Source organism: Camelus bactrianus, chromosome 10 (assembly GCF_048773025.1).
Source record: "Camelus bactrianus isolate YW-2024 breed Bactrian camel chromosome 10, ASM4877302v1, whole genome shotgun sequence".
NCBI classification, from domain to species: Eukaryota; Metazoa; Chordata; class Mammalia; order Artiodactyla; family Camelidae; genus Camelus; species Camelus bactrianus.
In genome coordinates this window covers 60,477-75,956 of record NC_133548.1, presented here as the reverse complement: position 1 = coordinate 75,956, position 15,480 = coordinate 60,477, and the positions used below count along the sequence as shown (strand labels likewise).

At 47.0% G+C, this 15,480-nt stretch overlaps 2 protein-coding genes across 3 annotated transcripts; one reads left to right on the top strand and one right to left on the bottom strand.

The window, feature by feature from the left end:
- Positions 1 to 400: 400 nt before the first annotated feature.
- LOC105064513 (cytochrome c oxidase subunit 8B, mitochondrial) lies at positions 401 to 2,045 on the top strand. The gene is made up of 2 exons (XM_074371241.1): positions 401 to 611; positions 1,882 to 2,045. Exons 1-2 carry the CDS (start codon positions 501 to 503, stop codon positions 1,981 to 1,983), a joined length of 213 nt encoding a protein of 70 aa, XP_074227342.1. The 5' UTR covers positions 401 to 500; the 3' UTR covers positions 1,984 to 2,045.
- A 365-nt stretch (positions 2,046 to 2,410) lies between these two features.
- PSMD13 (proteasome 26S subunit, non-ATPase 13) lies at positions 2,411 to 15,361 on the bottom strand. 2 transcript variants are annotated; one of them, XM_074371235.1, is made up of 13 exons: positions 15,186 to 15,361; positions 13,730 to 13,808; positions 9,967 to 10,001; positions 9,826 to 9,881; positions 9,554 to 9,597; positions 9,282 to 9,368; positions 7,562 to 7,733; positions 6,468 to 6,547; positions 6,261 to 6,386; positions 4,461 to 4,523; positions 3,751 to 3,831; positions 3,468 to 3,584; positions 2,411 to 2,947 (listed from the first exon to the last, which is right to left on the bottom strand). In XM_074371235.1, exons 1-13 carry the CDS (start codon positions 15,278 to 15,280, stop codon positions 2,801 to 2,803), a joined length of 1,182 nt encoding a protein of 393 aa, XP_074227336.1. In that variant the 5' UTR covers positions 15,281 to 15,361; the 3' UTR covers positions 2,411 to 2,800. The 2 variants fall into 2 exon arrangements, with proteins under 2 accessions (XP_074227336.1, XP_010947692.1); XM_010949390.3 differs by having other exon boundaries at positions 2,411 to 2,896; positions 15,186 to 15,357.
- Between the last annotated feature and the right edge of the window lie 119 nt (positions 15,362 to 15,480).

The following is a 15,480-nucleotide window of genomic DNA, read 5'->3' as shown; positions in this document are numbered from 1 at the left end:
ACAGGCTGCTCAGACCGGCTACAGGCTGTGCCCAGGTGGAGCAGGGCTGCCCCAGGAGTTAAGGTTAGGAACCCCCAGGTTAGGGGGTTTTCAAGCAGCTCTGTGTGGTACTGCCTATTGACACCTCCAGTATTTAGTCAGCTCTTAAATCATGTCACTTGCCTCTCTTGCCTTCTCAGACCCAGCTTCCCTGGTCTTGAACCTTTACTGAGTCCTCTCCTACAAAGAAGTGAAAGCCCTTTCCATGAGGGCCAAACCTGCGCTTCAGGGGGGCTCGAAGCCCCTGGGGCCACACCAGGGGCTGGGCCTGGAGGCCGCTGGTCTGAGGCCTCCTCTTTCCCAGTTCCAAGCAGGCTCCCTTCTGCCAACCCTGTGACAGGAGGGGACAGCTGCGGCTGCCTCCTCGAGCTATAAAAAGCCCCAACAAGCAAGCGAGCAGAGGACACGCCGGGCGGACACTTGGAACTTCACTTGGCTAGGGAGGAGCTCGGCCCAACACCATGCTGAGGTTGGCCCCCACCACCAGGCTGCTGCAAGCCCCCCTGAGGGGCTGGGTGGTTCCCAAGGCGCACATCTCTGCCAAGCCAGCCAGAACTCCCACTTCCCCAAAGGTCAGTACCCCCAAGGCAGCAGGGGTGGGGTGGGGGGGAGTGGGGAGGTGAGGGGGTGGGAGGCGGCCCCCGACCTGGGCAGGGGGAGTGGGCAGTCCTGAAATGTGCTCAGGATGAGGTGGGTTTAAGGGAGGACACAGAAGGGGAGAGGGCGTCCTTCCAGGGCTGCCTGTAGAGGGGATCCTAGTGCTGGGTCTCAGTCCTTTGGCCGGAAGTGTCCCAAGTCCAGGAAAGGGTCTCTGCAGCTGCCGCCTGCAGGCCAGGCCCCAAAGCAGCCTGCAGAGTCAGCAGGGGTGGGGGGCTCTCCATTCTCAGGCCCCTACTTGCCTTCTGGCAAATGGCGGGTGCTAACAGCTGACCTTGGAGGGCGCTCAGTGGACCCTCCAGCTTCACCACCCATTAAAGGCAGAGAGTGGGATGCTTTGAGGGTCAGTGAGAGCACAGGCGAAAATGTAAACCTGTGACCCTCAGGCTCCAGAAGAGCTCAACATCTGTTTCAAGCATAAATAAACCAGGGTCTAGAAGGTCACCTGCCCAAGGTCGTAAGCCTAGATCTGAAGCCAGCCTATGGTCCCTGTTCTAGGCCAACATCGCTTTTAAACCTCTGAGAGTGAAAGTCTAAAGGAAGGACTGGCCTTCATCTTGGTGTCCGAGTCACTTGGAGGAAGGGGAGGGGCGACTGGTCTGGGCTGTTTCAGGAGGAAACAATGACGGTGAAATACAGCCTGGCTCTGAGTGCAGCCACTGACTGCGCGGGGGTCCCGGTGGGATGGCCTCGCACACCTGCACACACTCAGCGTAGGGCGTTCCACCGCCTCCACCCAGACCCAAGAAAGGGCCCCAAACTTGTGACAAGTAACTTAACACTACACCTGACCACACACGTCGGCAGGTAACCAGAAGGGAGGGTGTACACCCTGCCTGGTGAAAGGAGTTCTAGGTCACGGCACAGGCAGCCAGGCAGGCTCTGGGCAGGTGGGTGGGGCTGTGATGAGAGGCCCGACTCAGAGACTGGACCCCAAGGCTGCTCACCCCGGTCTCCGCACAGGCTGTCCTCTCACGACCGCGGTCAGCGGTCACTGCTCACAGGCTGTCCCCACCTGACTCGGGAGAAGTCTGCGTTAACGGAGTGAACCTGGCTGGGCCCACGGTCCAACAGGAGCTGAGGGGCAGGGCAGTCTGTCTAATTCTCCACAGCTGCTCCAGCAGGACCCAGGGACAGAGGCGGTCAGCCTGGGCCTAGTGGACTCATGTGCGCTTCCTCACCCAGGAGCAGGCCGTCGGGCTCTCTGCAATGTTCCTCAGCTTCCTGCTCCCCGCGGGCTGGGTGCTGTTCCATATGGAGAACTACAAGAGGAGCTCCGTGGCGTGAAGGCACTACCACCGCTGCTCCAGGCTCAGATCAGATTGTATTAAACCCCTCCTTCCACCTAACATTCTCTTGGTAATTCTTTGTGTATGTGCACCCTCTGCCCCAATGCCCAGCACTGGGCGGTCTGAGGGCTGGCTCCAGTCAGCACTGGGCACTCGGGCACAGAGGCTGTTGGCTGGGTGGCGGACTCTGTCAGAGGGAACAGACATTGCGTCTCTCTGAGTGACGACTAGGACAGGACTCATGTCCTTGGCGGCCGTGCCCACTGCCCTCTGTGCTGGCTCTGCCCTTGTCCCCAGTGGGCACGGCTGCCCTTCCCTCAGGGTAGAGGAGCAGGGAACCCAGGCCAAATTTCCACCAAGCCCTCCCTAGGTGCCATCCCCCGCTGACCTGGAAGCTAAGCCTAAGAAAACAGAACCCCAAAAAGCACAGAGCAAGGCATTTATTACAGACACATACTCAAACCACACTGGAAAAGATGTTCACACAGGTGGATGTGGTGACCAGCCCTGGAGTGGGCACTCTCCACACTAGGGCTACTCCTTCTGCCTCCTAGGGGCACCCACACACTCCTGCCTGCCTCATCACCCGAGACCCAGTGACCCCTTCCCACTGCAGGCTACAGTGACATCCACAAAGGAGGCTTCTGGCTGTGGCTGGGCCCCCCATAAATGACGGTCCTGCTTTCAGAACAAGAAGAACAGTCTCTACTCCAGACTGAATCCCAACCCCCACCCCCAACCGAACGCAGATCTTCTCAACTGCCAGATTCATCGGCCATGAAACACGTCTCCACAGACAGGTCATGGCCAGGAGACTAGGTGAGGATGTCGTGGGCCTGGTGCTCCACCAGCATCTCCATGCTCTTCACGTCGGTGCACCAGAACTCCAGACGGTCCTTCATCCCCTTGATCTGAGTGCAAACCAGGACCACAGGCACATTAAGGCACTTGGGAATCAGCACCTGACAAGAGCAGCACTAAATTTCCAACTAATTCTTTAGGGCAGTATTAACAAAAAGGACATCACAGCTCGGGGAGCAGTGGGGTGCGTGAGATGGGATTATTCCAGTCAATTCTTATCCGAAGGACATTTAAAAAAAACTTTTATGAAAGAAAACAGGCAAGAATGGGGGGAAATCCACAGGATTAAATTTCCAGCAAATATAAACAAGATGGATTTGAGATCAAACCACAGAACCAGGAACATATTTGATCAGGGTACCAATTTTAAGATTAAAAGCCATCATCAGCACAAACAGCATTGTTGCCACAAGAAGCTCTAAATGCAGGGTTCAAATCCCAGGCTTGCATTAAGTTAGGTTCTTTGAAAAGCCCTTAGTCCCTATAGCAGTAATTCATTCTCTGAAATCTCTTGTCTAATAATGCTTTCTTCCTAAATGGCTTCCACCCAAATGAAACTAAGACAGCAAGATACAATCCAAAACACCCGCAACAGTGAACTCTGTATTTTAAGCACATCACCTGTTGTAAATCCAACACGCGGGGCTGCACCCAGGTCATGTGAACGCGCTTATCCACCTCGTCAATGCTGCCTTTCACCAGCCCCACTGAGAGCGCCTTCATCACCAGCAACTCCACCTGTGCAGACAGGGGCTCGTGCAAGACACCCTAATGCCAGCACGCACGCACCTGTGACCCCGCCGCTCTGACATATGGGGAACGAGGCACTCACAGAACTCACACAAGAGTCCTGACCCTGCGGGGGCAGCTTTACTGCTGCGACATCCCAAGTCTAAGAACGCACCTCGTTCACGGTGATTTTAGCGCTTTTGGCAATTTCTTCAAAAGTGAGTTGTCTATGATTGGCAGGTCGTGTGAAAGTCATCTGAAAAAAATTTTTGTTTATTCACTATTTTTCCAAAAAAACTGTCAGAGAACTGATTGATGAGGATACTTTTGTCAATACTTGCTCTGAAAATATAGATCTTGTCAGTATCTCACACACCAAAATTTTCTTAATATTAGTCATGTATCTTATCTAACTAAGAACCAGCTTCTGACTCCTAGATGAGAAGATGAAATAAGCTTCACGGCAGGCTTGTGCAGCAGTCGTGACTCATTTCCCGAGTGAGTACTTGAGGCTGCCGTGTGCCAGGGCGGCACTTGGAGCTGGGAGCACCAGGGTGAACCAGAAACACAAGGTCCCCTTTCTCCAGAAGCTGGAATTTTAGATGAGCATGTAGACAAAGAATGGAAAGTGCAATGAAATGGCAGCCCGTTCAGCACAGATGGTCAGGGAATCTCTCTCTGAGGAGGCCATCTAAGCTGAGACCCAAACACAAACTGAAAAAGGCAAGTGGTGGCAGAGGAAGAAGAGAGGTGGTGGAGAAGGGGCGGGTCAGAACTACCGCCACAGCTGCAGCTGCGCTCCGGAGGGCCATGCAAGTCTGCAGGACCTGACAGGCTCACCTGCAGGGCCTTGGATCACAAAGTACCTCCTGGTTGCCTGCTTACCTCCATAAGGCACAACAACTGAATTTTCCTCAGAAGCTGGGCTTCGTTGGCTGCTAAATCAGGCTGTAAAGTAAAAAGACATCAGTTACCTAACCTGGGCTTTGACATTCTTCCTAAAATAGTCAACTGAACGAAAAGAAACTGGGCAGCTCCGAACACTTTTACACTTTAGGTCACCAGGGCTCATTATTAGCTTCAAGCGACTTGCACTTCACTTTTCTCAGGAAATCATTAGAAGAGCGCTGAGCTGAAGGCCAAAGAACTTTCCAAGGCAAGGAACTGACAAGGTAAGATTTGTACTACTGTCACCAACACCAGGGGCAAGACCGCAGGTGCAGGTGTTTCAGGAAGACTCTTGGCACAAGGAAGGGCAGGGAGGGCACAGCTGACACCGAGCACATCCAGGTGCAGGGCCCGCACCATCAGCCCGGTGTCTAAGGGCCTCTGAGGAACACACTCCTTCAGTTGCAAGACTTGTTCTCAACTGAAAGAACAAGTCATTAATTTTTCAGAAAGAGGAGCACTGTCGTGAGGACGGGAGCATGCCTCCTGCATAACCTGTCTAGTCTCCTTGCAGGGGATCAAAAGGCTATTTGCTGAGCACAGAACTAAACTGTGGAGAGTGGCGTCCCTGACTCAGCTGTTCAGCAACCCCAACAGTGACGCTGCTGCCACAGGCTGTGGACGAGTCAGTTCTTCACAAGGGGCCCCCAAATGAGCTCTTGTGGTCTGCACAGATACTGCTGGCCAGCGCCTTGAAGTTCTTTTTTTTCTTTAAACCTCCATGATGAACCACCTTTCTTTCTGAGTGGCATTTTTCTCTTTGAAATATCCACACACAGACTCCTTAAGTTTGGCTGGATCTGCTTTCTGCCTCTTCACAATTATTATCTATTCTGTGCCATTACGTGTGACTCCTACAAGTTTTTCCTGAACTTTGAGAAAATGGAAAGTTCCAGAAAAGTACAAAAACAATAACACAATCATAATTTCTATCACCAATAACATTTTATTAATATTTGCTTCTAATAATTTCATTTAAAAAGAATAAACTTTATATGTATATATAACTGAATCACTGCTGTATACTTAGAACACTGTAAATCAACTGTACTCCAATAAAGAAATTTTTTAAAAAGAATAAACTTACTATTAAAGTTCAAGACCTTGTTAAGTTCTCTCCTCCATTATCCCCACTCAACACAGGCCCCTTCCCTCTCCTCGCCCAGCACCCTCTCCTGCTGACCATCCCCACAATGACCGCCCATCCATGCTGATCCCTCTCCTCCATACTGACCCTCCCCGAGACCACTCCTCCCCCATGCTGACCCCCTCAGCAGTGACCCTCCCACACTGACCCTCATCCTGAACTGACCACTCTCCCCTCTCCACCAGTGCACTGCCCCCTCCCAACCCCATGGTCTTCCCACCATCACTCACTCTCACCTCACGGCCCAACGTCAGTTCACCAATGTGCTGAGAGCCCCTCCTCCTCTGCTAAACATGCTCTTCCCACTCACTACCGAGGTCAAACACAGAGCATCCTTCCGGGAAGCCTTTGGGATACCCTCCACCCAGCACAGATGAAGCTCTGTCAGTCTGTAGCCCTGGGCACTGCTACAGCAGCTGAGCTACGACTGTAAGCAGTTAGCTCCTTAACCACCTGCTCTAGGAGAGCAGGAGCACCTATCTAGTCTCCCCTTGTGCCCAGGCCCAGGGTGTGGAAAGGTGAGTGGACAGGCCACAGCTGCACGAGAGCCCGCTCTAGGGAGTGGCCAGCCAGCCCTGCCCAGGACTCACCTGCTGGCCCCAGGCGGTCTTTAAAATCTGGAACCTCTCCACATTGCCGCTGTTAAAGGCGTAAAGGGTGTCAATCAGCCACTGTCGGTCAGTGTTCCTCAGCGATTCCAGTACCGGGTGCATGAGCTGTGAGGATGGAGATGATGAGCTGACAAAAAAAATTCAGTCTCCCCTTTGTTAAGGAATCTGCGCCCCGGGCCCACTTACGAGTTCTCCAAAGTTAAAAACTCCCTCGCCGAGAAGTCCTGCCAGTCCCAGCGTGAAAGCTCTCTCCTGCTGCTCGGACACTACGGCAACAACACATCCCAGTTCCAAGAATCAGTCCTGTTTGGCTTCAGAAATCTCAAGTAAAAAGTAAAGAAACAGGGGTGGGGGTGGGGGAGGTGAGCAGGGTATAGCTCAGAGGTAGAGTGTGTGCTTAGCACACGGTCCTGGGTTCAAACTGCAGTACCTCCATTTTAAAAAAAAAGTAAAGAGAACATTCTCTGAAATGGTTATATTACAAAGCCCTAACGTTAGTCATCTCTTTTAAAGTACTGGATTGACTTAGATTATACCTGGAACCACATATACGAGTTTTGTGAGAAAGATGTTATTTATTTGTACCTAAACCTATGTGACTATACTTACACTTTCAGCCTACCTATGGCCTGGAGGAGTGTTTCTTACACCCCTTGTCTGCTGTGGGTAGAGTCACCACACTTAGCCTCTTTTGACTAGAATTAACCTACTTTCTGTTCCTTTGTTCTCTTGATCACATTAGTTACTGTTTGTAACATGTTTTTCTTAAGAGGTGGCAGTTAAAATTGCACTAACAATTTTAGGAGCTGCTCAACAGTATACTGTGAACAAACATCTAAAATAGGCTAAAATTTTTTTTCTTAACTCATATTCCTTGCACTTTTCCTGAAAGTCGCTAATCACTTTTCTTTCCACCCTCAAATCCTTGAAAGGTTTGTGCAGTGCATTCCCCGAGGTCTAGCACTTCAGTGTTCAGAACCAGGGGCCCAGGCACAGGGCGCAGGGCACTCATGTCACTGTACTTCTCACAAAGACCCAGAAAGAGAACAGCAAAGGGGTTCCGAGGAGTGAGCCTCATTTTCACCTGCACTAAACACTGAAGACAAAACAACACAGAAACTAAAGCTCACACCACTCTCCCCACCCTCCAGCCACACGGGCCTTCTTCTGAGGGGAATGAACACATGTGAGTGGTTTCTGAGACCTGCTGCCTCAGCACCTCACAGCTGCAGTGTCATGTGAGGAGCTCCTCGGTGACACAGACCTTAAAGGCATGCTACCTGGCAGATCCTTGATGTCCACGCAGCCCAGAAACCGGAGAGCATCTTTGTAGTAGGAGGCGTGGTTTCCAGTGGTTTGATAGTATTTACTGGAGAGGTCATAGAAACGACTGTGAACAGACGTCACACCAGGAAGGCTGTTGAGCATTTCTTCCACATCTTCGATTGTTTCCTATACACAGGAAGCAAGACAGCCTTTCTTTTTAACTTAACACATTTTTGAAGTAATATATGACAAAGTGAAAAGTATAAGCCGCACCAACTGATGAATTTGACAATATTAAAATGGAAAGCTTCAGTTCATCCAAAACAAACCACAGAGCAATACAACCAAAGCTCAAGAAACAACTCTTACAAATCAAAAGAATACAAGCAACACAGATAAGTGGGCCCAAAGAAGATAAGAACAAGGCAATTTACAAAAGTAATCAAGAAATCACCAGTAACCAAGAAACGTAAATTAAACTTTCAAAGAAATACCGTGTCATCTCAACAGATCGGCAAGAACTAAGCAGTCAGAAGATACCAAGCGTTGAAGACATGGAGCTTGCAAGGTGCTGCGTGAGTCACCTGAGAGAAGCATTTGGGAATATCTGGCAAAGGTGGAGAGCACATGCCTTACACCTGTAGTCTCACCTCCAGGCACAGACCCTGGAGAGATTCTGCCCATGTACACCAGGAACCAGGCATAGAGATGCTGATACCAGCATGTTTGTAACAGAAGAAAATCACCTGAATCCCTTCAGTAAAAGGGAACCAGTTACACCTCTCAACACAGTGAGTTTCAGCCCCAACACCGTGAGTTTCAGCCCCAACACCCGCCGGTACGTGAGAACAATACCAAGCGTCGCTCAGAGCCTCCCCATGTGAAGGGAAGCAGCAGCAGTGCGTGCAGAGGGAATGGGGTCTGAGGGCCCAGAGGCATCGGTGTGCTACGCTGCTTCAGTCCTAAGCTGGCTGTGGATGTGGACGCCCATTACAGCATCATTTACGGTGTTTGAGAGCTTTCAGTACGCCCTAAATATTTCAGAACAATATGCAATAAGTATGCATGTGGGCTAGGACTGGGAAACAACAAGAAACAATAAAAAGTAATGTTTTTAAGGGCAAAAAGAACACGAACACTTACCCTCAATATTTTAATATTATAGTTACCAAAAACCCCAAAACCAAACCGAAACAAAATGAACACATGTCAGTCTGGTTAAACAGGGTGGACTGACCACATAAGTCGGTCTGCTACCCACATCCACACCTGTCCCCCAAGTCACACCAAAATGAAAATCAGAAAGGCATAAACACAGGCAGGAATGTCAACAATGATCAGGAAGCAGAGAGAGGGCGGGGGAGCAGCAGATGACCTGTCAGTGGTGAGCAGGCTGGCCCTGGTCATCGAGGACCCACATGCTGTGGACCAGCCGAGGCTGTGTGGGCTCCTGCTGGATGGACGTGCTGAGGTCATATGGGGGAGTACTCTCTGCTTAAGGGTAACAGGCATCTTGTCAGCAGCAGACTCTTAAATGGTTTTGAAATTTAAAAAAAAAAAAGCCACACACTCACACACAAACACACACACAGAATGACAGGGCCAAGCAGTTAAATGTTAACGATGGAAATCTGAGGTAAGGGTAGAGGAGAGTTCTTTGTGCTATTTTTGCAAATTTCCTGTAATTTAAAATTATTTTAAAAAAAAATTACATGGGAAATAGAGTGATCTCACCTTTGTAACTTGTAGGTCCCCAATGTTTAATTTCAGAGCTCCAATTGCGGTTTTACACAGGATCACCGCCTCATCACTGCTTTTCACCTAAAGACACCAGAAGCAAGGGACCCTTAGAAGTGTGGGCAGCAGACTAATAAGGAAGGCATCTGCACACTGACTGAACTTGCATGACTAGAGACATGTTGCTCTCCAGAGGTGTGGACAGTGAGCAGGCACCAAATATAAGTCACACATTTTAAAAAAAAATCTGACTCAAACTTCACATTTACCTTCTCACGAGTCTTTTCCAAAAAAGTAAGAGCCACATTAGGATCTAGAAAAGAGAGAACAAACTCAGAAGAACCAACAACAGAGTATCTTTACAGATCTTCTACCAACCAGGACATTTTTACGTGGAATTATCTTAAGGGTTAGACCACAAAATATAAAACTTAGAATTTGATATTTTCTATCAAAATGCAAAAATTCATTTAACTTATACATTAAGATAATTTTAATTACCATTAGGATCTCCTTCTTTATGAAACAAAGTGAGACTCACCAGTCATCTGTCTAACTACATGAAGAATGATTTCTACCAGGGACAAAGGATTCACCCTGAAATAAAAACCACCAGTCTTTGAGCGTCAACAAGTATAAATGCATTCATTTTCAAAGTCAAAAACTGACGAAAGAGTTTTACCTGTGCTCAAACTCACTGATGAAATTTTCATAGAGCTGTGGAACCGAAACATGGAGAGTAATTATAGGTTGCCTTCCATTTGGCAAAAGCAAGGCTTGGAACACTCCCACGATGCCCGTCACGTCGTAGGCATTGTGTAATTGTTTGCTGAATGACAGGAGACTCATACTGCATCTTGCTAAGTTCACATAAATGATCACCAATAAATTATTGAGGAAAGCTAGGATTTCTTTTGCCCCCTCCTCCACCCGGCTTTGCGAATAGAACCCTCCCCCATAAGAATCTCCTGAAGACCAATTCCTCTATTTGACCTGCAAAGTACTCTGAGTAAAACAGCCTGTCAGTTTGAAAGGTTCACTCATCTAACAGAGGTTAGAAGGTTATAGATTAATTATGTCCCATTACCAAATACCTCAGCCATTCAGCAAACACTTGAGCACTTTTCAGGCTCTTTGCCAGGTACTCCAGACAAAGAACGTGGAAGACAAAAGCTGGGCTTTTGAGGAGCTTCTAGTAGAGAAGAGAGACTTGTAAACAAATAAATGGCAATACTGTGAGTTTAAAAGCAAGGAAGAAAAGCACATAGGTGGATCAGCCAAAGGGAGAGGCTTCAAAGGTGATGTCAGAAATGGTAACAGCTAAGTTTTAAGGAAGGAAGAGCATTTAGAGAAGTGGACAAATTTGATGTGGGAGAGGGGCAGTTGGGAGAACATTTCAGACAGGAATAAATGTGTACAAAAGCACTGCATTATGTTTTAGAAGTGCTTCTGAAGGACACAGAGAGTGGGAGGCACTGGGCTTGGTCTCTGTCCTAAATTCAAGGCTAAACCAGTGGACACACACGACCACACTTCTATTTTAGACACATGACCGGAGGCAGAGCGGATAGCAAGGGAAAAGGCAGAGGGAGAGACCAGCTGAGACGGGAAAATGAGGGAGCAATGGCAATGAGGATGGACGGAGACTCTGAGAGAGATCTACGGGTAAGTTGAGCCAGACTTGCTCAGATGTGGGCAGGTCAGTGAAAGGGAACAGACAGTGACCTCTGAGCTTATGGCTGGGTAACTGGGTGGGCAAAGGAAGTGCCCACTGTGGGTAAAGCTGGGAGAGGGAACCTCTGGATGAGGTCAACTTCAGATAAGAGGAGTCTAAAATTTCTCTGGGAGATGAAGACAGAAATGTCTCAGTGAAAGAAAATGTGGTGAATATATGCACAGTGGAATATTACTCAGCCATAAAAAGGGAAAAGCGTACCATTTGTGACAACATGGACCTTGAGGGCATTATGCTAAGTAAAATAAGTCAGACAGAGAAAGACAAGTACTGTTTAATCTCACTTATATGTGAATCTAAAAAAACGAACTCATACTAACAGAAAACAGATTGGTGGTTGCCAGAAGTGGGGGTAATGGTGCACAAAATGGGTGAATGTGGTCAACGGGTAGATGTACAAAGTTTCAGTTATAAGATAAGTAAGCCTGGGGGTGTAATGTACAGCGTGGTGACTGCAGTTAACAATACTGTATGGTATATCTGAAAGTTGCTAAGAGATGAGATCCTAAAAGTTCACACCACAAGACAGAAAAATCTGTAACTATGTGAGGTGATGTAAGTTAACTAAACTTGCGGTAATCATTTTGCATATATAAGTATCAAATCTCTATGTCATATATATTAAACTCTACAATGTTAATTGTCAATTATTTGTCAGTAAAACTCAGGGAAAATAATGTCCCTATAGCAGCTAGTTAGATATTTAAATCAGGCACCCAGCAAAGAGCCATTTAAAGTAAGCGGCTTTTTAATTATAGAGGACTATTTAAAAGATATCTTCCTCATTAAGAGGAAACATTTCAACTTTTCTGATACCTATTATAATTTATGAAATTACCTAAAGAAAAAAAACCCTCTTAGGCACAAAGTCCACTAAGTGTAGTGGACTAATTGAAAATTATTTCTGGTGATTGCAAACTCATGAATACTACAGATGGAATAAAAAGCACATTAAAAAAATTAACCTCTATGAACTTAAAGTTAAATAAAATATATTAAAAACAAACAAAAATTTTATATTTTAAAGTAGGACGAGAAAAACTACACATAAACTTCTCTCTGTGTTTCTCTGGGCACCCTCCCTCCGTCTCTTCCCCGCTCCTTTCCCCTCCCTCCCTCACGTGCACCGTGCATCTGCATCACATGTCAGCAACGTGAGAAGCTCTGCTCCTCCTTAAAGATCAATTTTTTCCCTTTTTCCTGATGATGTACTTCTTAAAGGAACAGCATTTGTTCCCAAGCTGTGGGGTCGTGGACACTTGCTGCTCTCTTTGTATGTGCTTCCTGGACTGCGTATCTTTAATGAATTTTATGTAAAATATCAGTACGTCATTTTGATGTACTACCCTTTGTCTCAAGAATGTACACGACTATGCATCTGACTGGGGCTTAATCTCTTTCCTAACACGCGGAACAGTTTTCCAAGCTTTCTGAGAGTCTGCCTCTTGCATTATAATCTTCAATTTGGCTTGAATAAAATTCCCTTTCTTCCTTCTTGATAACTGAATTTTGGCAATATTATCAATCTGAAAGTGATGAGGGCTGGGTCCCAACAATTTTTAAAGGTTTATTTTGTTCAAGGAAATAGTAAACTTAAATCTGCTGCCCTGAATAAATGTCACACAACCACGAGGCTGAGGAAATATTTTGATATAAGTAGAAAGTTATTTAAAGATAAGAAAGCAAAGAATAGAGGTGAACACTTACAAATTATCCATCACTATGATATAGAACCTTAGGGAACAAATATTAAGACAGCTCTAATTTATCATTTTCCCACATAATTAAGAAGACAGCATGTCCAGCAAAATCTGCAGGCTTACAGATGCTTATAAGTTCCTCTGAGTAGTAAAATGCCAAACTGATGGATACAAACCATAAGAAAAACCTTTGAAGCCCAGATGATGGGATAATAAGGTGGTAGCTTCACTGTGAACACATATGAAGTAACGTATTCAGGGCAAATAACTCAAACTATCATCATAACTAGCTTTCAGTTCCAATGCAGGTATCAACCTCTGATTCATTCAGAATCCAAGAAAAAGGCATCAAAGAGAAAGATGTCAGGAAATACTTCAAAGAGTAGGCTACCAGTGAACAAACCTGTGGGAGTCTGTCAGGGGGTCTGGGAAAGGGTGGGGCAGGGAGTGTTTCTCTCTTGACAAAATTCTAAAGGCAGCGTGATATTACGTAGTAGTCCCCCTCCAAACCTTCGGCCCTCAAGTGAAGCACATCTTCCACGTTGCCCAGGACAAAGTGTTTGGGCAAGCAAGCAGTGGGAAGAGGGAAAAGGAGTGATGGCAATTATAACAGTTTTCCATGAGTACAGTGCTAAAAGAAGAAAAGGAAAGGAAAGGAAAACCTATAAACAATAAGATACGGGGCATGTTAAAAGATAGCATTTTAGGCTGAGATTTTAGAAAAAGCCAGAATGTGTTTTAATCCTCTTCTGACACTTACTAGCTGTGACCTATGGCAAGTCATTTAATCTCTTGGCGTCTGCCTCTGCATCAAAAAAACAGGACAGCAGTAGTATTTATCTCCCAATGTTGTTACGAGGAGTAAATGTGTAAAGCACTCAGAACAGTATCTGGCACAAAGTGACTGATGAATGGACTTATTATTATGTATATATTATTATAAAGTCCATGTATTATTTTAAAAAGTACTTGAGCACATTTACTCAGACTTAGCATGGCAAATCATTTACCTTAATGAGACCATCTCCTTGGGCAAAACATGGGTCTTGCACAAAATCAAGAACCTGAAGTGTCAGTTGATGCCACAACCTGAAAAACACAAGGCTCTTAAGACCTATGATCTAGAAGTCACAGACATCTTCACTCTTGATGATCTTACCAAATAACAAATACTAACCAGTCTCTACTGTGTAATAGAAGAATGCTAAAGCAGATGCTAACAAAACTGAGTTCTTTTCCTGGTTCTGTTACTCAATGGTTATGTCATCTTGAGATCATTTAACCTCAGTTAAGACTCAGTTCTCTCAGCAAAGAATGGAGAACATCTTTCTGGACTACCTCAAAAGGTTATCGTGAGGTTCGACTGGAAACAAGAACTTTGGAATCATATATATCTAAGCTGAAATCCTGGCTCTTCTACTTATTAATTGAGTATCTCAGGGAAGGAGCTTAATCTGAGCTTCTGTTCCATCCTGTGAACAGGATGAAGGATTAAATGAGCTAATACAGAAAACCTCTAGAACAACAGAACAGCACATTTGAAACCAAAAGCAAATTTTTAAGAATGCAAATAAAACGCTTTGTAAAATACAAAGAGCTACACAACACAAGCAATTATTTGCCAAACACTAATAATTTTCTCTCAAAAATTGCTAACAGCAGTAGGCTGCTGAACATCATCAAAAACACGTATTAAATATCTATGTGAAGGCACTATGCTAGGCTAGGGTTGTTAACAGGGAGGTATTACAAGAAGCGTATTTCCCTTCAGAATGTCGCTAACCCAATGCTAGCAATTCATTCTATTCACTTAAAAAGGGGCTGGTGCTTAGCAATTGATAATTTAATTGTTCTCAAATTTATCCTGTTTCCTAACAAACCCAAACTCTAAAATTTCTCTAGGGGCACAAAGCCCAATGTGAAATGCAATGAAAAGTGGGGACTATGGGAGAGGGGTGAAGTGGTTGCACTCCAGCGTGTAACAAGAGGAAGAATCAACAAGGAAAAATAAAAAACAACTGCACTGGTCTCTGGTTCATCTGTTCCAGACTGTTGAGAAAGATAACTGTACATACAGTCACACTATGACAAGGCTAAGTACAAGACACTGGTATCTGTTATACAAAATGTATGGCAGCCGGACCCCTTGTTTGACTGGAATCAAAAGCTACAATCACAGGCCAGCCCCGAACACTTTCCGTAAGACCAGAAGGTAGGGGAGTTCCGAAGCCCTTCGGCCTGGAAGGCACTGACTCCTAGACCCCAAAACCCTGTCTGTGGGCTGTCAACTCTCTCCGTCCTCGGTCCTGCCTTCCGGGTTCCCAGCGCACCGCCTCGGTCTAGCCTGTCCCCACTCTCCCCACACGGGTCTGGGCGGCCTCAGTCCATCAAAGTCCCGGCCTCCCCCGTCGCCCCGCCTCGCTCTCCTACCCCCGGGGTCCCGGGTCCCCACGGCTCGGCACTCACTTCTTCGTGTAGAGCTCCTCCAGACGGTGCCATACGGCGGCTTGGCCGGGCCCGGAACTCTGGCTCTGCTGTAAGAAGCCGGGTACGTCCTTCATGACGGAGGGAAGACGCGGACAGCGGTACTGCCGGGGTGTTAGGGCCGCGGGGATGGCCGCCGGAAGTGCTCACTCATTTCCGGCCGGCGCCACGTCGCGCGGGGCAGGCCGGGAGTGGTGCCGGGGTGGGGCCGCTGGTTGTCTTGGTAACCGCGCCTCCGGGTTTGGACCAAGATTTCCCTCCAGCTGGCCGTGCCGTT

Coding starts and splice junctions, on each gene's coding strand:
- PSMD13 (XM_074371235.1), bottom strand. CDS start 15,280: ATGAAGGACGTACCCGGCTTCTTACAGCAGAGCCAGAGTTCCGGGCCC. Junction 9,369..9,553: donor TGGAAAAGACTCGTGAGAAG/GTAAATGTGAAG, acceptor TGGTGTCTTTAG/GTGAAAAGCAGTGATGAGGC. Junction 4,524..6,260: donor AGACCGCCTGGGGCCAGCAG/GTGAGTCCTGGG, acceptor TTTACTTTACAG/CCTGATTTAGCAGCCAACGA.
- LOC105064513 (XM_074371241.1), top strand. CDS start 501: ATGCTGAGGTTGGCCCCCACCACCAGGCTGCTGCAAGCCCCCCTGAGG. Junction 612..1,881: donor GAACTCCCACTTCCCCAAAG/GTCAGTACCCCC, acceptor TTCCTCACCCAG/GAGCAGGCCGTCGGGCTCTC.